At 40.4% G+C, this 23674-nt stretch overlaps 1 protein-coding gene across 1 annotated transcript; it reads left to right on the top strand.

The window, feature by feature from the left end:
• The first annotated feature begins 1617 nt into the window (after positions 1 to 1617).
• Positions 1618 to 3127, top strand: LOC113029287 (homeobox protein NANOG-like). The gene is made up of 4 exons (XM_080305818.1): positions 1618 to 1734; positions 1956 to 2176; positions 2267 to 2350; positions 2490 to 3127. The coding sequence occupies exons 1-4, from the start codon at positions 1707 to 1709 to the stop codon at positions 2814 to 2816; spliced, it is 660 nt and encodes a 219-aa protein (XP_080161944.1). The 5' UTR covers positions 1618 to 1706; the 3' UTR covers positions 2817 to 3127.
• Positions 3128 to 23674: the final 20547 nt, after the last annotated feature.

The raw sequence follows: 23674 nt of genomic DNA, 5'->3' as shown, positions 1-23674 counted from the left end.
TTTGCTGTTTTCTGTTATTCTATTGTTTTTAACTTATTTTCTGTACAGCACTTTGTTCCTGTGCTGGGTATTTTAAAGTGCTTCATAAATAAAATTGGATTGGAACTTTGTGTTGACAAGATTGTTAGTTAAACAATTACAAGTCTACAAATCAGTATTGTTTGTATGGACAGCAACTTTTTTAAAAATTTGTTTATTAAGAGATTATACAAACTTATATACGTTGTATTGTATACATCTTACGTGACATATTTTATCAAACATTTCTTTCCCAATCATTTTAACGTTTTCTTGTTAAACAAAACACAAATTAAAATACAAAAAACATCATAACAACACAAGAACAGAAAATTCAGAAAAGAAAAAAAGAAGAAAAAAGTGAGTAAATTAGAAAAAATATTAAATAAATAAATTAAATTAAATGTAAAAAATTAAAATTAAACACTATATAAATACAATTTAAAAAATTAAATTAAAAAAGAATAGAAGGGGGGGGGGGGAGTAAATCCTATGCCTACCTTAAAAAAAAAAAAAAAGAACATTTCAAATTCTTTTCAATCTAGTCGGAGGGTGGGTAAATTGCATTGTTCTAAGGAAAAGATTTGAGATATTCCACAAGAATGTCCGGACAGTATTAAGCCATTGCAATGCAGATGGAAGTAAAATACAGCATCTAGCAAGAAGGGAACAAAAAGCTAAGATCTCAGTTTGCTGGGGAGTTACATTAAGAGGGATCTTTGGAACTCCAAATATGGCAACTAAAGGCTCTTCTCAGATCTGACTTCCAAGAACCCCTGACAGTACAGAAAAGAAATCAGTCCAAAATTGGTTCAAACTTGGGCAGAAGAAAAACATATTATGATAATAGATTGGATTTATATAGCGCTTTTCAAGGCACCCAAAGCGCTTTACAATGCCACTATTCATTCACTCACTGGTGGAGGCAAGCTACGGTTGTAGCCACAGCTGCCCTGGGGCAGACTGACAGAAGCGAGGCTGCCATATCGCGCCATCGGCCCCTCTGGCCATCACCAGTAGGGTAAAGTGTCTATGTGAGTGGAAAGAACTTTCCACTCACATAGACACTTTCCACTTAATCTTGCTTTCACTCACCCACTGACTGAACAACACAAAGAACGACCAAATGAAAGACCCACTGAACAACCCACTGAACAACGCACTGAACGACCCATTGAATGACCCATTGAACGACCCATTGAATGACCCATTGAACGACCCATTGAACGACCCACCGAACTGAATTTGGTGTTGAATTATTTTTTTTTGCTAATTTAAGAGCAGTTAAAATGGACACTAAAGTAATGGGTAAGAGGTTAAATTGAAAGTAAAACAGTAATTTTAGGCATTACATTTTTGAGATTTTATAAAGTGTGAGGTGGAAGGATTTGGTAAAGCTCATTTGTACGGCTGCTTTCTAACTGTACTTTCTGTTTTCAGACCTCAGAAACAGCATTTTAAAGAAATGTAAATGATGCCAGTTGGTTGAAACTTGGTAGGGTGAAGTAACTCACAAAAGAAGAAGCTCAACCACCCACAATCCTGCCCACACCCACAAACCTCCTTAAAAGCCCAGAATTGCTCTTAAATCAGCCTTAGGATACACAGCACTATCCTGCTTGGTTTGGAGCCCTTTCATCAGAGATACTTTTTCCAGCTTTCCTCTTTTGATCACTGGGACTTCAAAGATGGAACATGGGATGCACTTTTCTCCAGGTATGTACTCAGCATTGTTGCCTGGTGAGCTACATGAACAGAGTTGGCTAACCTCTAAGACAACTTGCAAAAATACTCTTTCACTCTGTGTTTTAAGTCCTGATGGCAGAAGTCACTCTTGGTTCTGAATAATGTATAAATATCCCACCTTTTTTCTGGGAAACTGTTGTGTTTCAGACTCAGCAATTTACTTTTTAAAAACTTTTTTTCTGCTGTCTCAGAAGAGAAACAAGATTTTGCTCTCCCAAGAAGCCAGGATGGCAACATCACTGCCACTCTGCACCATCCTAGCACTGCTCCAGAGAAACCTAAAGGAAAGGCCCGGGTGGTGTTCACAGAGAGACAGTTGAATATTCTTGTCCATCACTTTAATGCGAAACATTACTATGAGCCAAGGGAGATTAAACAGCTGGCAGAGATGACAGGACTGACCTACAAACAGGTGAGTGTTTTTCAACTTACTACAACATAAGAAATTGAATTTTGGGTCCATTGTACTCATTAAATGTTTTCTGTTTTCTTCTATCTTTAGGTAAAAACTTGGTTTCAAAACAAACGGAGTAAGTTTAGGAGGAGTTCACATTCTCAGTATGTGAATCAGGATGTCCCACTTCATGTAAGTATCTCCTATTATTAAACAGAATTGTTTCTGATTCTGTCATTATCTGGGGAATTGACTGTATTTAAAAAAGTGTAATGCCAATAATTTAAAACAACTATTCTCGTTTTACTGACAGTCCCCTTGTCCCCTTCAGTTTCAGGGAGAGAGACAGCCCCCGTTCAGGGAGCGGTACACCCAGCACCAGGTAAATTCAATGAGAATGGGTGCAAATAATCAGGCCCACTATTCTCATGCTGTGGGCAATTCTGCGGCTGGACCTCAATGGACCCTCCCCGACTCCCCTCAGATGTTTGGCTGGTCAATGCCACCAGGCAACGGGCATCACGAATACGACACAGCTGTTCAAAACCCAGCAAAAATGTCCACTATGATCGAAGCAATGGGAAGAGCTGTGAGTACTCAGACTGTTCTCATTGAACACAACATGGATAAGATCTTGGAGAAGCTCACGGCTCTTTAACAAGAAATTGACAGACCTGGTGACGAGTGACAGACATTTAGACTGTCTGTGAAATTGGAGGCACCAAACCCAAACATCGTCTCTCCCCTGCATACCGATGTCCCTGGAAAGCCCATCAAGACCTTTTTTTTACTGTTACTGTTTTAGAGTTCCTTTTTTTCCTCTTGTCCCTGATGTACGAATTTTCACTGTCTTTTTGTCTTTTTGGTTTCTTCCTGGTGCGGCTACATCCGCAGCCCCAGGACACAGGAATTTCATTGCATGTTATACTTTGTATGACTGTGTATTTGACTAATAAAATTTGATTTGAACACCAGTTCAGCACTGAATGGAATATAAACAACCCAGGACTTTTTGTTTTATTATTTTTATTGTCTTCATGTAGCTCAACATAGTCTCAGATTTGATCGCTTTCAGTAAAGGGGGAGGGGGGTATTCAATATCCAATGGATTTTAGAAATATTAGAATTCAGTAGGCTCCAGCTACTGTAAATAGTCAAAATAGCCAAAACACATACTGGGATATCAGAGAAAACACCATCAGAAATTCTGCATATAAGATTAAGAGATGAATTCATCAAAATGTGTTTTGTTTCATTTTGTTGTATTTGTTGTAAAAAATATTGTACATGAAGAAAATTCTCTTCCTTGTGTGTGAGAAACTGTCAGAGACTGAACATCCGCATATGGAAAAGAAATAGTAAAAACTTATATGTGATTTACTCATGAAAGTGGCCACTTTCTCATTACTTTCATATATTGTTTTAGTAAGTATCCAAAACATACAAGTTTCATTATCTAATTTTTCAAGGGATCTTATATCTGTTTTCACTCTTATATGCTTTTCATACAAGTTTCACACAAGACAGATCCAAACTTTATAAGATTTATATATATCTTTTCCATATGGGTCCAAATGTTTTAGAGACTTTAAACCTCTATCTTTCCATGTTAACTTGAGCTACAATCCTCTATATTCACAATCAAAGTATGAGACAGATAATCTAAAGAATCTGGAGCTTTCAAATGGACAAAAAGATTTTTCCAGGAATACCTCAAATAACAACCCTACCTCAGACTTCATTTTAAGAAACCTGAGACGATACAGTGGAAAGTTTTTGCCTCTGTGATTATCTTCCTAAGACTCTAAACGTTGGGTTTTATTTTAATTGTTAACAAGTCTGATGCTGATTACTTGGTAAAGCTCCAAAAACATTTTATTGTCACCTTTTCTACTCTCTGCTCTGTGACTACAGAGTCTTGAAATGAAACGTGCAATGTTATTAAATCTTCCCCTTACTGAACACCTGAAGTCAGCTCATTTAAAGTGTAGGATGCTCCTGATGGCCATGTATGTTTGTACCAGGGCTGTGTTGGGATCTGTCAAGGAATGTTACGATGGGGCATGGTGGCTGGAGGTTGCCAGGTTCTTGCTCACAGTGCCACCATGATCATGACTGGGAAGCGTACCAGAAACCAGGCGCCTTGCAGCAGGAGCACGGTGGTGTCAAGCAGAGCCTGAGTGGAGCTGTCAGAACAGCGAAGCTGCAGGAATGAAAAATCAAGTCAATAAATGAGCAGCACTGAGTCTAATAATCCATGTAATGTTGTCTTTGAGAGTTTCTGAAAAGCATTATGACATAAGGTGTTTTTCAATGTCCTGAATTTGAGCAATGAAATACAAGAGGCATACAGATTAATGAATACATCATTAACTGAGTGAATGTGGATTGATATTGTACATTCAGCTAAGTAATTTCAAAGACACAGAAGTCATATTGTTTGCAGATGACACAAAGTTATTGTGGAAGTAACTTGGAACAACTTCTAAATGAACTACCAAAAAACTAAGAAATTGAAGACTTGGTTTTTCTATAATCAATTAACACTGAATCTGAGCAAACAAAACTCATACTATTCAGGAGTCTGATGATAAATAACATAGAATTAAAATAAATTATCTGAAAGGACAAACTTCTTCCAGTGATAATAAATCACAAACCATCATGGTCATTATGAATATATCGATAAAACGGTATCGGTAAAACACACACAAAGTGTAATAGGGATCATAGATAAAACCACATCAACAGAACCACCAAATCCACTTTTTATTAAATACTCTTAAATTTAAAGACTTGGTTGACCTCAGAACTCTACACATGATTTATAAAGCAACAAACAAATCTTTGGCCCACAACATTTAGGACTTGATTAGGATAAAGACCAAATCATGACGACCTGAGAGAAATCTTTATGTTCAGCAAAGCTTCAGATGAGGATTTCTTCCACCTTGGTCTTGCCAAACCACATGCTGGTGGTTTTCACAAAGATTTAAAAGACTTCCATGTCATCTGCAGTTTTCAACATGGAAGCTACATACATGTTTTATCCTGTTTTACAGGTTTATTTCTTGTAGATTTTATTTTCTTGCCATTTAAATATAAAACATAGGCTGTTTTGACAAGACTCAGTGAATCTCAGTTAAAGTAAAAAAAAGAAATTCAAGAGTATTTAATAAAAAGTGGGTTTGGTGGTTCTGTTGAAGTGGTTTTATTTATGATCCTAAGTCTGTTATTTATCATCAGTTTATCAATGATAGAATTTGTACATCTCCCAAATAGCAGAGTTTTGTTTTGCTCAGATCCAGTGTTAGTTCATTATAGAACTTTGTATCATCTGCAAACAATATGACTTCCGTGTCTTTGCAGTTACTTCAAATTAAGACATGTCAACACAAACACCTTTACCCTCACTTATCTCTCATGGCCCTGGTGCCAACTGTCTGCATTGACTTGATAATTAATCGGAGGTAGCAGGGTGTGATACAGGAACTCTAAACGACACATTAGCGTATGTTTAGTGGTCACTGGCTGAACTGGGTGCGTCTCTAATTCTGAATGAGCCAGAGGAGGCCAGATGCATGTGTCTGTGGGTTTATGACAAGCGTTGATGTGGATCGTTAGCCTTGGTATTGTTGACATTGACTTATGTGGGTGTTTTAGTGTCAGAGACTTTTACAATGTAGAGGTGCTTTTCAAAGAAGGTGAAAGCTACCATTTGCTATCTTATAAACTCCAAATGACCTCCACATGATCAAAAATATCTAAATTAGAGGTTTAATTCATTATTTGTATGTAATATTGGTATAATTTGGCTTATTTTAAAACATTTTAAACATCAGGTTTCAATACTCACTGAAATAATGCAGAACATATGCAAAAATATATTTAAAGAGCAGCTGTATTTGCTCTGAAACATTTGAAATTGTAAACTATGTGCACAAATCTTCTGATAATAGAAAGTAAATTAATCATCGGTGCAAAGATCAAACTGGCTGCTTGTCTGAAACAACCAGAGCAGGAATTTAAATCAAAATCATCTAACACAGATCTAGTTGACATCAAAGCAGAACAAGCTAAACTTTACTCAACTCACCAGTGAGAAATATCCATAAAGATCATGATTTACACCAGCTGCAGCTCACAGTCAGCAACTCAACAGGTTTGGCTTTCTTTACAAAATGAGAATTTTTCACATCATATAGTCCATCATGTATTTCAAACACATGAGTAAAGATGTGTTTATTTAATTGATTTAAGCGGATTAAGTGTATTAAGTGTTTCATATTTTATAAAGTGTGAGCTGAAAGGATTTGGTAAAGCTCATTTGTATGGCTGCTTTCTAACTGTACTTTCTTTTTTCAGACCTGGGGTCCGTTCTTCGTACCTCGCTTACTACATCCAAGATCAAATCATCGCGCTAACTTTGAGCTCGCTAATCCGGTTCTCCGAACACACCTGTTGTTGACGATTAGTACAGCTGGATCAAGTAATGTGAGATCACTGGGTGGCTTAACAGGGGCTACGCATCGATAGTAGAAACATTGATCGGCAACCCTTTGATTGGTTGGCGAAAATGTCGAAGGAGCGCGTTCGGTATTTTTCGGCAGCAGAGCAAGAACTCCTGATTGAGGGATTTCAGGAGTTTCAGAGTTTAATTAAAACGCAAGGGAACACTGCAAAGGCTGCAAAAGCAAGGAGAGAGGGCTGGCAGGAAGTTGCTGACAAATTAAACTCGTAAGTAATGTAATAATAATGGATTGGATTTATATAGCGCTTTTCAAGGCACCCAAAGCGCTTTACAATACCACTATTCAGTCACTCTCACATTTATACACTGGTGGAGGCAGCTACGGTTGTAGCCACAGCTGCCCTGGGGCAGACTGACAGAAGCCAGGCTGCCATATCGCGCCATTGGCCTCTCTGGCCAACACCAGTAGGCGGTAGGGTAAATTTATTATATTACACTATATTATATTATATTATAGTATAGTATATTACATCATATCCTCTTTCACATTAGAGCCACGACAGGACCCACTAGAACATGGGAACAAGTAAAAGTGAAATATAAGAATATTCTACAGAATGATAATATTTATCACTTATATTGCTTTTAGTCTCTTGGAAAGAGACACCGAAATAATCTGTTTGTTTGTTTATAACAGCAACCAAGAAAAGGGCAGAGCAAAAAAAGACAGGTGGTGGTCCTGCACCCCCTCGTCAACAAGTTGGTTAAGTAAATAATACCCTCACGGGAAAATCGATATCTCTATGAGCACACTGTCGCACTGAGCTAAAGGATCCTGACTATCCCGCAATATACGCTGAATTCTGAGGACTCTCCTTATCAATCTTGCACCTTCCGCAATGGGTGGCTCGCGTATACGGACAGGACATGGCTGCGACAGACTTCCCAAATCCACATTCGCTTTTATAGCCGTGGTCTCTCATCTTGATTACACGAAGTAATTTACTATTACTACTCTAAAATATGAATTACATCTGAAATAATCAAATACATGAAATAGAATGATTAATAGTACATTTCCCTTTTTTTTAGGAAATGACCTGTATGTATCTGTATGAAATCAATAAAAGGATCAAGTACTGCATTAACTTTAGTTACATTGATAATATTTATTTATGGTAAAACAGTGGTAAAATATCGCTGTTGCTTTCATATAAATGAAGCGGACATACCTGAGTGGCCGCGATCTAATCCTGTTTACATAAAGTAAGCCTGCTCCCGAGCAGGTTTACGCTTACGGATCTGTTGCTATGACAGCAAATCCCAGATGAGCTTCGGGGAACTGAACGATCCAAGATCACGCGAAATCGTCAACAATCAAATCCAGCTAACTTACTTAGCGAGGTACGAAGAACGGACCCCTGAGAAACAGCATTTTAAAGAAATGTAAATGATGCCAGTTGGTAGAAACTGCCTGACTGCTTGCAAAGTAACCAACAAAAGAAGAAGCGCAAACCTCCACATTCCTGCCCACACCCACAAACCTCCTTAAAAGCCCAGGACAATTGCTCTTAACTCCGTCAGTCTTAAGTTCCTATCCTGCTTGCTTTGGAGCTCTTTCAGCAGAGATACTTTCTCCAGCTTTCCTGTTTTAATCACTGGGATTTCAAAGATGGAAGATTATGGGATGCACTTTTCTCCAGGTATGTACTCAGCATTGTTGCCTGGTGAGCTAATATGTACAGAGTTGACTAACCTCTAAGACAACTTGCAAAAATGTTCTTTCACTCTGTGTTGCAAGTCCTGATTGCAGAAATAACCATTTCTCCCTCCACAGTTGAACAGAGAGTCCACTTTAAATCCTTTTTGGTTTTAAAGAATCTACAAATATCCGACCACTTTTTTTCCCCCCCCAAGGTTGTGTCAAACTGTTGTGTTTAAGACTCATCTATATAACCTTCGTTAATTTTTCTGTTACAAAGTCAGTTGTGCCAAAACATATCAGCAACTGACCCATGTGGACCATATAGACTTGTGATTACTTCTCTTGTGTCTTTACCCTCACAGACTCGTGGAGTTATGACAGCGGGGTTGAAGGGAGTCTTCCCTTGGAAGAACTCGCTATATGGGCAGAGAGTGCTCTACAAATGGAGATGACCAACAAAACTACTGATACCTCTGAGGCTGTTTCCATCTCAGTCTCAGAGCAGAAACAAGATTTTGATATCCTGATTGTTGCTCTGATATGTATTGTTAATCAGCACCTCAGCCTGACTGGTGGGCCTGTTTGTGCTTAACCCAACTTGCAATGTTGGTTAAAGTTAGCACCTAGTTTTCTTTAGATCTGTTTTCTCAGGATTAATAAATGGATATGGTTAAAAATTTTCCCCTGTGGCTCTGCTTTGTCTGTCCTGACTTAGCCGGGCATTTCACTATTCCACCCAGCATATACATTTCTGGTGTGGGCTTTCCCACCAGACACTGCTTCCACGGCTGATGCTGTTTGTTAGCACCTCATAAGGAGAAGCATGTCCTCACCTCACCAAAAGTGCTCTATGACCACTGGATTTAGATCAGAGCAGAGAGTTGGGGTGAGGGAGTGTTACGTCCCCCCCAAAGGGGTCTAGGCATGCGAGTGAGGGGACCAGTAACAAATTAGTCCAGAACAGTCCAGAACTCCTCAACATAGTGTCCCAAGTGACAGCCAGATGTTTTTTGAGCCATCACATATGGAGAACCCAGCGGATAGCTAGAAGGCCTTACTGAAACACTTTTCAGGCGCTTCTTTGCTAGGTCATGGCGACAGGCATGCTGGTTAGCCAGAGGTGCAGGTTGGAATGGTTGTATCACACCCAATCTGTCACACTGTAGGTCATCTGGACCTGAAAGACTGTCAACAGGTGGCGGATCACAATTAGTCGATTTCTGACAGGGACCAAATGACACCACCGAGCAATTATGCTCCAATTGTCGTCTCGGACTGGCAACTTTGTCCGTTTGTGAACCACGATTGACTCCTTTCAAAGCAGAGCCTTTTTGCTTTGAGTGGGCATTCAAACAGTTAGCAACCAGGTGGCCAGGTTTGTGGCAGAAGAAACAAAGCTGTGTTTTGGCTCTTGAAACCACACCTGTATCAGCTTTGCTAGCTCGTACACTCCTAGCCCTTTAGACTGACTGTTTCTGTTTGTAGGTCTTACAATTTGCTACTTGAAACAGAAAAACACTTTGGTTTTGCCTTGGGACGGGACACAGGTACCTCGCTCCTTGGGTACTGCACAGCTGGCACATTGCTAACCTTCACTGAGGCATCGCGTCGGTCGTGCTCAATAACACTAGTTTTATGGGTGAGGGCAAACTCATCAGCCAGTGCTGCAGCCTACTGTAATGAGGAAACCTGTTCACTGAGGTATACTGCAATCTGCTTAGAGATACGGTTCTTAAATTCCTCCACCAACATTAATTCACGCATCAACGCCAGGTCAGTAGCTTTGCTGGACACACACCACCGATCAAAAAGCACACTTTTCTTCCTTGCAAAATCTCGGTAGGATTGATCCTGTCCCCTTTTTAATCCCCGGAAACGCTGGCTATAAGCTTCTGAGACTAGCTCATAAGATAGCAGGATGGCACTTTTCAGCTTGTCATAATTCAGACTGTCCTGAGCTGACAATGAGGAACAAACTTCCTGAGCCTTACCTACCAGCTTACATCGTAGCAAAATAGCCCAAGAATCCCGTGGCCAGTGCAAGGCTGCAGCTATATGCTCAAAGGACTCAAAATAACTGTCAACCTCGATGTCGTGAAACACTGGAACCAGACAAATGTTTTTCCCCCACATCAAATGGTGTGTCTGCCTGCCGAATGGAGGCAGTCGGAGGAAGGGAAGCCTGCTGGAGTTCCAACTGTTGCAACTTAACAGCTGTCTCCACCTTTTTCAATTCAACCTCCTTGGCTCTGGCAAGCTCTGCGTCTAAAAGCTTAAGCTCCAACTCCTTTAGCTGGAACTGCCTCTCATGATCCTCCTTTACCAACTGAAGATGAGCCAGGCGGACATGTAGCATAGCATCGTGCTTTGAACCTACGGATGACTCTATGGAGAGTGGTTCAAAGTGAGGCAGTGTCATTGGCTCGTCCTCAGGCAGCCACTGAGCAACAGGTGTAGACACTGATGGAGCTACAGCTTGAGCTGGCACCTGCGGAACAGGCTGAGACGCTACACCATGCTCAAGTGGACTGGCAGACACTGGCAGGGCCACTATCCCTTTCTCCACCAAGCCAGACACAAGAGCAGCTTTCAGCTCAGCCTTACGTAGAGCCGTGGAGACAGAAATGCCATAAAATGATGCGACCTCATGCAAATCCATCTTCCTACAGGCGTCCAGCTGGACAAGCGAAGGGTTTTCCTTAAACACGGCAATTTCAAAGGTAGCCATTAAAACTGAAACTAAAACTACCTGAGGCTAACAGTAACAACAAAGAAGCACCACCTCCAATACACAAATGAAAAACAGGTGGGAAATGTTTGGCCACAGGTTAACCAATAAATAAAAATACCACCGACCCTCTCCCCAGACCTACCTACTAAAATCTTAGCCTAGTTAGCTTCTGGAGTGTACCAGGCTCGAGGCAACTTTAAAGGCTAAGCATCAAGTGCACAAAGCACCGACAAGCCTGCCCCCGACAGGGAACTAATCCCCACCCGGGATTACTCCGAAAATAAAAAAGGCGAAATAAAAAATGAGTGCCTGAAGGAGGAGCTTACGCTCAGCTAGACACTCCCCTTTGCTAACTGGAGAGAGAGCGTAGTAGATACCATACAACTAAACAGGCCACCAGCAAACAACTCACTAATACTCAATTGCTGTTCCTTCCATTCATATTCCGGACGAGCCCCCACATTGTTACGTCCCCCCCGAAGGGGTCTAGGCATACGAGTGAGGGGACCAGTAACAAATGAGTCCAGAACAGAATGAAAGGAAAACAGACAGGTGTTTTTAGTAAATAAAATAGTCTTTATTATAGATAATCTTAACATAAAGAGCTGGCAAGGCCTTTTTACCAATAACACTTGGAAAAAGGGAAAAAGGTTGCAACAACACAGAACACAACAACCAAACAAAAACTCCACACCACGAGGAGGCACTTCCAGTAGTGATGGGACGTTCTGTATCGAGGCTTCGGAGCGTGTGTCGAGTAATGGAGGGGGCGTTTCCGCGAAGCGCGTATCGAGGCTTGCTTCATTTATGGGAGGAGCTGAAAATGATGACGTCCGAAGCCTCGCTGCCCGGCTGTACCACGTGACTGGTTCATGAAGCGGTTCGAACTTTGCCGCAAATAATCATTTTCCATACTGCCAGCATAAATATACACAGTATACTGCCATCACTACAATATACATGTTTTACACACTCCTTTTGTTGTTGACATTTACAGGCTGTGTGCAAAATGCCACACTCTTCAAATTCATGCCAGCTATTATTTTTACGTCCAGTAGGTGTCCTGCTAGAGCAAATGAAGCTTCATGAAGCTTCGCGTTGGGGTGAACCAATTGGATGAAAAGCTCCAGTGCTTCATGGGGCTTCATCTGCCCATCACTAACTTCCAGGGGCCCACAAGCTCACCCTGTCACTAGCCAGCAGCTAGCTTTACTGCCGCCAAGGCCCACAAGCCCACACTACTCACGTAAAGCAGGCATACTGCTTACACACTATAGGCAGGACCTTCACACAACTAGTACACAAAGCAGAGACACCAGAGAAAACTCCCTTGCGCAGAGCTCATCCCCAGCTTAAATAGCCTCAGAGGTGATTGCTGACTGGATTCAGGTGGCAAACAAGGCTAACCAAGAGCAGCTGTGTCCTGGGGAGAGAGGAGAGTGAGAGAAACAGAGGGGGTAGGAGTGGCAAGAGAGGAGGAGGTGGAGAAAAACACCACGCCCACACAAGGGCAGTTTCAGGAGGCCCAGCTAGGGCTGTAACAGGGAGGTTTACAAGGAAGTGAATTGGAACAGGTACATCCTTTTGCAGTTTATGAATACATCACTGATTGTCATGCCTATGTCTTCCACTCACACTGAGCTGACATCAGCATGGTTGGTTATGTTGCAAAACCTTATAGTTTAAACAGAATCTCTGCAGCCTCTGCAACAAACTACCTGCTCCAGCAGAAATACTTAAACCAGTTTTGCCTTTTAGTCTTAGAATTCTGGCAGCAGCCTTAAAGGGAGTTGTCCCCTGGTAGACCTTACTACATGGGCTGAGAATGCTCTTGATAAGGTGATTTACCATGACCCATCAAAAATGAAAGAGGTGGTAAAGATGGCAGTACTATCCAAACAGTGTTTTTATTTTTATGTTTCTAGAATACAAGTGAGAGCCAGCCCGCACTCGAAGAAATTCTACAACCAGCGCATGATAGAGGCAAACTTGAGGAGGAAAAAGGGTGGACTAATTACAGGAATTGTGTAGTAATAACAATAATGTATACTTTATTGATCCCCGTAGGCCAATTACTCACCAAGTGAATTATGGGGCAACCACTTTACCTACTGAGCTATCCCTGCCCCAGATGACACAATCACACATGCACGCCTGTTTTGAAGTCAGACATGCGTGAATCACCAATGATTTTTCTTCTAAAAAAATGAGGACTTTGGTGGAATGAAATACTGCTTCATGTGTCTATGTGAAAATCAATAATATTTTTTAATAAAGTGTTAAAAAGTTCATTAATCTTTCTGATTTTCTCCAGACGCCAGAAACACTCCATGTACATGGAAAACAGTGACACCTACTGGTCCAACATTATATAACAAGTGTGTGTGGTCAAAGTCGCAGCAATGTCCTCACTGCACACACACACATACACACACACAAAATCAAAGCTACACTTGAACAATTAGCATCCTCATTCTCACATTTAACAAGCAAAATAAAATAAAAAGATATTTGATGTACAGTGTGTTCTTCTTGCAGGTTTATACAAATTTTACGTTTTTTATTTTTTTAAAAGAGTGGGACTGCCAGCCAGGACAGAAAGAATGAAAACCAGAGAGGAGGTTCATTGATGTAGTGAAGGAGGACATGCAGAGGTTTTGTGTGACAGATGATTAACCATTGAATTCAAAAGGTTCCAGAAACACTTCATGTACATACTCAACAGTCCAGCCTAGTGGTCAAACATTAAACAAGAAGTGTGTGTAGTTGAAGTCACAGCAACAACAGATCATCTTTGTCCTCATGGCATGAAAACTCAGTGGGCAGATAAAATGAGGAAAAGAACAGGAAAAAAAGTCAATGCTTCACTTAGTTCACTTGAGCTGTTTCTCATCACACATGAACTGGATCAGGGCATCATCCCATCGGCCTTCACTTCAGCTCCAGCAAGTGAAGGCCAATGTACTGGAACTGAAGTGCAACTCCTGAACGTAGACCCAATATGTGATTAAAACTGACATCATATTTAAGCTTTAAATTTGCAGTTTATCAAGCGTCACTGAGCACTTCAAATCTACCTTTAAATCTGTAACATAACAGCTGGACATCCGCTTGCAACACACTGTGTGACAAACGACACAAAAGCATTGTCAGCTCAGACATCAGCAAACGCACAACCTTTGAATTTGAAATTATCTGACTAAGGTTTGATTCATGTTACAGCAGCTCATGAGTAAATGAACACGGTGCATTAAAACAACTTTTAGAAGTACATTTTTCCAAATACATTTACTTTAATTTACTTGCGTAGGGTTAGGGGTTGCCACCTCAGCGCACAGTCAAGTTTCGATACCATCTGTGATCATTAGTGCCATGTGTGATGTGGCCTGACAAACCAGTTTTAGGTGACCCTAAAACTTAACGTTCATGGAATAAAAATACAGTCTACTGGAAATCCCTATGAAAACCAAAACAATATATTTCATCATTCAGTGATCAAGCAAGACCCAATGTTCTCTCCAAGGAATGGAAGATACAAAATAACATTTTAAAAAAACATTGCTGTAGGGTGTTTCTTTCAGCCACATTACATTATCAGAAAAAGTCAATAAGCCCGTTTTTCTTCCCTTTGTCAAAACAGACTGTCTAATTCTAATTATGAGCTTGAAAGAGCATTTGACATGCCCACTTTTATTTGTCAACACTTCCATCTAATACCTCACCCAAAGTAACAACTTTTAAAAAAAGAAAAGAAAAAGAACCCACACACAAAACAAACAACCCACGATACACAAAAAAGGTTGTACTTAATTTTACTGTGGTCATAAAATAGTTACGTTAAAGACAGTCTCCGTTAAGTCAACATCAACAGAACATTAAAATGGCTTTCAGAGAAAATCCACAGAAAATCTGATACACTCAGCTCAGTCATTGTTAGTAGCCGGCGTCATTTACAATAGCTGTGATGTTTAGTGATGTTCCCTCTTATCCATGAGAGTGTAAACACTGGGAGATGTGTATAAACCACCATTTAGGTGTTTGTGTGAGTCACGGGTGAGTCACAGGTGGTACCCCTTGGGGAAGCAACGTAGAGGAAGGAGTGCCAAAGTGGCCAAATTAAACAGTTTTGAGCTGCTATTTTAAATAAAGCAGCGAGAGGCCACAAACCTTGTTCTTTTAAGCAATGTGTGGTTATTAAGAGTTTAAATTAAAAGGTCTGGTGGTATTGCAAGTACCGCCATTTAATTTGCTGCGTTCGTTTATTTTTTATGTTTATTTTATGTTTATTTAATTTTTTTATTTTTTAACATTTCACCGCAGTTCTATATTCTCAGGTAATTTAATACATTTTATATTAATTTGCCACGCCTCTGTCTTTTCAGTACAGAGTCTGTGTGCCTTTGTAACTGGAAAACCTTTGCAATGGCTAATGTAATATTTCCTGAGGCATAACTGCACGCCCAAATGGTGTTGTCAGTACCATTTAGTTACCCTTTCCTCTTCTCCTCCTTCAGGCCACCACACTTGGGACAGTAAAAACCTGTTTCTCCTCTGTGACAGAGCTGGAAACAGCTTCAGTTTCAATCAATGAGTCAGATTGACCCAAAATTAAACATGAATTCACCTGTTTGTTGGTCAGTCCTTTCACCTCCTGTGGGTCATAATAACATTTCAGATTAAAGTGATGGACAAGAACTTTTAAGTTAAGGTTAGGGCTAAGCTAGGGCTCATATGTAGCGCTTGTCCTCTGTACACCATGCAAAGTGGCATTTTTGCTGTGGTCCTCCTTCCTTCGCACAGAGCTGGAAACACTTCAGCAGTCTCAAAGATGTTGTTCCTCATCTCCTAATCAAGAGCTCTTTCAGCCCACATAGTGAGGTATGCCAGGGGGAGACTACCTTCAAGGCTGCTGCCAGAACTCCACAAGTCTGTGAGGATACGAAGACACAGGCCAAGCACAAGTCTATATGGTCCACATGGGTCAGCATGGTTACTGATGTGTGTTGGCATGAGTGACTTTAGATCAGAAAATACAAAAGTAAACCTCAGAGCTTTAAGGTTTTATTCTGGTGGCACGCTTTAAAACTTTGCCACCAAGTGTCGCCATTTTGGGGAAAAAAACAAAACAAAACCAAAACAGTGGTGGTATAATTGGAAACAGGGATAGACCCCCTTTTCTAGTCTGGAAAGTACTTCTGGGAGAACTACTGAAACATGGCCTTACAACACAGAGGGTATTTTTGTAGCAGGTCATAGGTTAGCTAACTCTGCTAATATTAGTTCATATTACCAAAGAAAAAAAAAGTCTTCCTTATAATATAAAGCACCGTGAAGTGACTGTTATTGTGATTTGGCGCTGTATAAATAAAAAATGAACATGCATACATACTATGATGAGCCACTGGCAGACAGCTTGGCCTGGCTTTCCTTTGTATACACTGGCTGAGTCCTGGTAGTGAAACTGGCCGTCCATGGTTTGCTGCTCAGAGCTGTGAGATGGGAGCTCTTCCTTGGTTCTGGCAGTAGCAGCAGCATTGTAGTACTTGGGTTCCTGTCTCCTGAGCTCCCGTGGTTCTCCTCTGGAAAGATGTGATGCAGGTAGCATTAAGCAGGATAAAAGGAAAAGCTGGACATCATCAGCGTCTTCCAGTCCACCAGCTTTGCAGCCGTGTATTAAAACTGGCTTCAATTTATCTGCTTGTGATCAAGCTGCAGGAAGCTCTGTGTGCTAAATTGGACATTACACTGATGTCTCTTTCCATTGAGGATTTTTTTTGTGATTTTTGTTGTTAGCACATCTAACTATGTGAAGAACAAAGTATTAAGAATATTTTAATAATTTACATTTGGGATGTCATCTTTTTGTGTTCCCTTCATTTTTGTTATTTATTTTATTTTATTTTATTTTTGAGCAGTCTATATTCACATTGGTTTTTTGGGGGGGTTGTTTTCTTAAAGCCTACTTTTTTTGTCAATTTCTTTCTTTCTGTCCACAGCATCTCACAAGTAAGGCACACACCCACATCAAGAGCTGCTCTACAGTCACAGACTCTGGTCAGGAGAAGAGATTTTCCAGTGCCTACTCTCCTGGGTTCAGTGGGTGAAGTTGAACAGGTACATCCTAATGCAGTTTATGAACACATGACTGGTTATCATGTCTTCAACTCTCACTGAGCTGACATCAATGTGGTTGTTGATGCTGCAAAACAGGATGGTTTAAACAGATGCTTCGAATCCTCAGCGACAAACCACCTGCTCCAGCAGAGATACTTAAACCAGTTTTGTGTTCCAGTCTGTGAAGCTGCAAAAATGGCAGACTGGAAGACTCTGATGGCTTTCATCAATTTGAATCTCCCAGAATCTCAACAGGTATGTACTCAGCATTGTTGCCCAGTGAGCAATGTTCAAGTGAAATCTGGTGGCAAATTGTAGGAATGCAGCCAACGTGCAGAGTGTTTGTGTGATGCTATTCTGTATAAGAGTGAGCAATTTAGCCATTATTTAATTACTGTTTTGGTATAATTTTCTGTTCTAAAGTGACTTGTGCCAAAGCATAACAGTAAATATGCTGGCCCATGTGGACCATATAGTTATAATCATTCCTTTTTTCAGTTGAAGACTTGTTGTCAGAACTGAAGGAGGAAGTTTAGGAAAACTAGCACATGATGCAGATAAATTTCAGCACTGTGGCTCGACAGGAGCAGGTCCTGCCTTACTTGAACACCTTTGTCAGTGATGGTGAAGGCCACTTCTTCCCACGTGTTGGTGTAGCTGAAGCTGTAGAAGTTAAATATTACACAGTTCTGTGTCAATATTTCCTACTATTGTTTGGTGCAGTTTATCCATCTAGATTATTTTGGTATGGACAACCCACTTTTGTAGTTTTCTCTGAGCTCTGTGTCTCTGAAAAGTAACGTTTCCATCCTAAAGAAATCCAGACTGTGTTACAGATCTACTGACCTTGTAGGAATTCTTTTCTTTCCTCTGAACTACATCTGCTAACCATATCAGTGTCCTGGAGGAAGCACGTAAAGGCTTTGAACAAGAAGCTTGACTTCATGACAGGCTTCATGCTTCTTTGTAGTTGGCAGGTGTAGACACTGCACCAGATTTCTGAGTTTTAACAAATTTATGCATTTCAACAATACTTTCGACTGACTTCAGCTGTTGTTAGAATGTATTTAATATTGATTTCTAGTATCATCTGATGTTTGCTGGAGCCACAGCTGTAAAGCAGCTGGTCATGATATCGGTTTGGTTAGCCGGTGAGAGGGAAACATGAAGATGAAACCAGGAGATGTCCTTACTGAATCACCAGAGCTGAGCAGGTGATGGAGAAACAGGTTTACCTTTTAGGTGACATGAATGAGTTGAACAGAAGTTCTGAACTGTTTCTGAGAGACAAATAACACCAGCTGACAGCTGGTAACTGTGCAGGGGCGGGTCTAGCAAAGTTTTGCGAGGGGGGCCAGGTAGGGCATTAACAGGGAAAGGGGGCACAAAGAAATACTTATTCTCATTTAAAATGTCTAGCTTTTTAAAAAAATAATTATCTGAATCTTACAACAAACGATTGATGGATTGATGCATATATACATCAGAAAAGTGCACATCACTGTCACAACAGCGTTTGTTTTCATTCAAAGGCTTTATGATTTTTTTTTCCTATAATGGTGGGCTGGTCGATTTATTTATTTATTTATTTTATTTTATTTTATTAATTTTTTTGTCCCAGTCCAGCCGCGTATGCAGTTCATCTGCAGTCTGGTGTTACCTACATCTTCCTATTCGGAAGGCAGAATTTTCGAGTTCTGAGTACAATTCAAAGCACCATAACTGCAGTTTTCGTGTTGGATGTAAAAAGCGCACATGACACTGTGACGTAGGCTAGAATCATGGCAGCTGTCAACGGCGGTCCAGGCGTGGGATTTCTCTCGTGTAAATATACAGATTATTTTTATCCTTTCTATTGGTAGGTGGCACGGTGCACTTGTGGCAAGTAAGCAAGCTAGAAGACTGCCAATCTTGCTTGGTATCCAGTTACGGAAGCAACACATTAACAAGAGAATTCTGAGTAAAACCAAAAATTACTTTTCCTAGTAACTAGTTACTTTGAAAGTAACGAGTAACTTGAAGTAACTGAGTTACTTTTGATAGAAGTAACTAGTAATGTAACTAAGTTAATAATTTAAAGTAACTTACCCAACACTGGTCAAGAAACATGAAAGGAACATTTAAATTGGCCGTCAGATAAAATTTACATTAAACCTGATATGCTGCCAGTGCCAGCTAGTTTCCATGTTAGAAAAATACAGTTGACGCAGAAGTCCTTTAAATTTCTCTGAAAACCACCAGCATGTGGTTTCACAATCAGACCTCCACGCATCATATTTCTGCCATGTTGTTTTTGAAACCAGTATTTCAAAAATCCTCATCTTGAGGCTCCAGAATGACCATTGACCAATAAATTGGGGCTGTAACAGTAGCTACAACCAACTTTATGCTGTCTAGGCTAGAACCTGATACTATCATCTCAATCATCGTTATTAGAAAGCATCATTTAGAACATCTGGTAACAAATTTATCTTTTTAACCACCAATGTCTCAAGAACAGAAAGTGTAATCTCCCAGATACAGTGGGGCAAAAAAGTATTTAGTCAGCCACCGATTGTGCAAGTTCCCCCACCTAAAATGATGACAGAGGTCAGTAATTTGCACCAGAGGTACACTTCAACTGTGAGAGACAGAATGTGAAAAAAAAAATCCATGAATCCACATGGTAGGATTTGTAAAGAATTTATTCGTAAATCAGGGTGGAAAATAAGTATTTGGTCAATAACAAAAATACAACTCAATACTTTGTAACATAACCTTTGTTGGCAATAACAGAGGTCAAACGTTTACCATAGGTCTTTACCAGGTTTGCACACACAGTAGCTGGTATTTTGGCCCATTCCTCCATGCAGATCTTCTCAAGAGCAGTGATGTTTTGGGGCTGTCGCCGAGCAACACGGACTTTCAACTCCCGCCACAGATTTTCTATGGGGTTGAGGTCTGGAGACTGGCTAGGCCACTCCAGGACTTTCAAATGCTTCTTACGGAGCCACTCCTTTGTTGCCTGGGCGGTGTGTTTTGGATCATTGTCATGTTGGAAGACCCAGCCTCGTTTCATCTTCAAAGTTCTCACTGATGGAAGGAGGTTTTGGCTCAAAATCTCACGATACATGGCCCCATTCATTCTGCTCTTAACACGGATCAGTCGTCCTGTCCCCTTAGCAGAAAAACAGCCCCATAGCATGATGTTTCCACCCCCATGCTTCACAGTAGGTATGGTGTTCTTGGGATGCAACTCAGTATTCGTCTTCCTCCAAACACGACGAGTTGAGTTTATACCAAAAAATTCTACTTTGGTTTCATCTGACCACATGACATTCTCCCAATCCTCTGCTGTATCATCCACGTGCTCTCTGGCAAACTTCAGACGGGCCTGGACATGCACTGGCTTCAGCAGCGGAACACGTCTGGCACTGCGGGATTTGATTCCCTGCCGTTGTAGTGTGTTACTGATGGTGACCTTTGTTACTTTGGTCCCAGCTCTCTGCAGGTCATTCACCAGGTCCCCCCGTGTGGTTCTGGGATCTTTGCTCACCGTTCTCATGATCATTTTGACCCCACGGGATGAGATCTTGCGTGGAGCCCCAGATCGAGGGAGAATATCAGTGGTCTTGTATGTCTTCCATTTTCTGATGATTGCTCCCACAGTTGATTTTTTCAACTTAGCAAAAAAGCTATAGGTATATTACTACTGCTACATTTGTTACAAGTATCATTACTGGTAAAGGAGGCTGAGGAGTAACTAAACATCTGACACAATAAGCAGGAAAGTGCAGGAGGGACAGATGAAGTAGTCATGGTGCTAACGAGTCAGCTACGAGCTAAGCTAGCGAAACAGTACAGACACAGTGAGTGAATACTTTGGCTATAAATTAGGTAGTGAGTACATAGAAAGTGTGCTTCGGATGAAGCACATGAAGATTATACTGTGAAAAAGAATGTATTTAAAAGTTTTTTTATTAAATTGCTAATTGCAGATAAGCTACTCAGAAACACCACTGTGTTTGAGCAGGAACAGGAAGTGATACTCTACCATAGAGCAAGCAAACACCAAGTGACAGTAATCCGATTACTTTTTTTCAAGTAATGAGTCAAGTAAGGGATTACTATTGCAAAAAAGGCCATTAGATTACTGTTACTTTCCCATAAGCACGCTGCGTTACTGTGTTACTAAACCATGATTTTGTTTGCGAGAGTGTCTCATGACAATGACGTAAGCAAGTGCTACGTTCGTGGCAACAGCTGTGTGCAGATAACAATGGATAATATAACTAGTGTGGGAGAGAGTATGAGCGTGCAACGTTTAAAGCGCGGAAGTACTGACCTTACTTTGAGTTTGATTCCGTAAAAAGCGACAAAAACATTAGCGTATGTTGTTCACTGCGTGGGAAGAAAACTTCTTTTTACAGTGAAAGAGCCAGTGCCATCCATGAGTTTTCAGCCTCAATGTTTTCTTTTACTTTCACTGAGTCTCATAACATAATGAACTATAATATCTGAGTACATGCATTTTTAGAAGTCATGGAATCTTGTTTAGCCTGTCATCACAGGTGGGTGATGACAGGCTGCAGGGAAAAACATAATGAGGTGACACAGAGGTTGACGTGTGGAGAATGGAGAGCAGAGAGCAACAGAGGTTTATCAAATTAAACGGACAGAGTTACAAGAAAAAGAGGCAAACACACACTATAAATACACACCAGGCAATGAGGAAATGACACGCGGGGTGGACACAGCTGAAACTAATGGGCATAACGAGACACAGACCTTCAATGTAAAACCGGAAACTGTTTTGAGACACAAACTCAGATATACAAAGAGAACACCGGGAGAGGACACAGGTAGAGATATCAGAAAACCTAAATACAAGAACCAAAACCCAAGGAACTAAGTAAACAAGAATGAACCCAAAACATAAGACAATACTAATACTAAACACAAAACACTGGGTCTAACGACCCAGGACCACGACAATTTTTGTTTAAACTCATGTAATTCAAATAATCTGTCAGACTTAGTCTCTTTCAGTAAATGAAAGACACAAATTAAAAACTGTGGATTTTAGAAATATTAGAATTTTGTAAAATCTGTGGATACTGTAAATATATTTTTTACATTTAAAAAAATATATACTTTCTGGGTGTTACGTCCCTCTGTAGCCTCTAATCTGCTCAGTGTGTTCAGGTGGTGCTACTTGGCCACACCTAGTCAGGTGTGGATAAAAGCATACCTGAGGCAAGCTTCCCAGGGAGCTCACTTGATTTTGCCTTGTCTTTTAGCCAACCTGCTATTCCATTTTAAGATAAAACCTCTTCTCACCCATACTCTGGTATTCATCTCCTTTTTTATGTTGCAGCTTTTGAGCCAAGTGTAACACTGGGAAATGAGAGAGAACACCATGTTTTAGAATATGTCTTGTGCATGAGAAGCTGGAAATAAAACACAAATCTGCCACCTGCAAAACTGAACTTTCCATGTGCCTCAAAATCTGACAGACTGAACATTCAAATATTTTACCGACTTTAGACGTCTATCTTTCTATGTTCTGCCACAATAGTCTATAGTATAGTCATAGTATGAAGTGGTTGATCTAAAGAATCTTGAGAAAATGGTTCTGCAGTCTGAAACAATCAGTCCTAACTCATCATGATGTAAGCACATGTCTTCAGAGGTGGACGGCACTGTAGCTGAAGTTTTGCTGTAACATTTAGATGATAAACTCGAAATATTTGAGCATGACTTCCTTTCTGTCATAGTTTCAGATATACTGTGTTAGACTGGGTTGGCCATCTCTGGTGTATTATCATCATCTAATACCTAAATAAACAATATCAATCCACATTCACTCAGTTAATAATGTATTCATTAATCTGTTTTCAGTTTGAATTTGTTTGTTTAGATTCAGGAGATTTAAAATGTTCTTAACTCTTATCTTTTACACATTATTCTATTATGCTTTTATGTATTTCTCTTGTCTCTGTGTTTTTAATGCCATCAATTCCTAGCATGTTTGGTACTTTGCCATGCCTTCATCTCTCTCTATTACTTACATTTGACTCTCCTATGTTAAGCACTTTGTTATACCACTGGTTTTTAAATGGGCAATATAAATAAAGTTTGCTGTTGTTGAAAAACACAACGTTGCAGGGCACGTGGTTGCTGGTGGGCTTCCCAGTCATGATCATCATTGGCTTTGTGAGCAAGCAAAGGAACAAAAATCAAAATAAGATCTTAACTTCCAAGGTAGAGGTCCCTGAAATGGACCCTGCTTCACCTCGAGAGCCAACTTCCTCATCAGTCTATGAAGGAGGCTCTCGATGGCTTAGGCCTCACCGTAGAGAGCATTCTTTTATTTATGTATTGTGCACCATAAACCGAATAAAGTAGACTTAAGTAAAACAGTGTGGGTAAACCTCAGTTTCCTGAGGGAGAAGGTGCCATCTCGGATCTCGCTTCTTGTTCAGCGCTGCGCTCGTTGGTTCTCTGCCCACCTTG

The sequence above is a fragment of the Astatotilapia calliptera genome, chromosome 9 (genome assembly GCF_964374335.1).
Source record: "Astatotilapia calliptera chromosome 9, fAstCal68.1, whole genome shotgun sequence".
NCBI lineage: Eukaryota > Metazoa > Chordata > Actinopteri > Cichliformes > Cichlidae > Astatotilapia > Astatotilapia calliptera.
This window is presented reverse-complemented; position numbering and strand designations above follow the sequence as displayed.

What these genes read in the sequence shown, in the direction of transcription:
- LOC113029287 (XM_080305818.1), top strand. Translation starts at nt 1,707, where the DNA reads ATGGAACATGGGATGCACTTTTCTCCAG. An exon ending in TGGGATGCACTTTTCTCCAG is followed by an intron (nt 1,735 to 1,955) that starts GTATGTACTCAG and finishes CTGCTGTCTCAG; the next exon opens with AAGAGAAACAAGATTTTGCT. An exon ending in CAGGACTGACCTACAAACAG is followed by an intron (nt 2,177 to 2,266) that starts GTGAGTGTTTTT and finishes TTCTATCTTTAG; the next exon opens with GTAAAAACTTGGTTTCAAAA.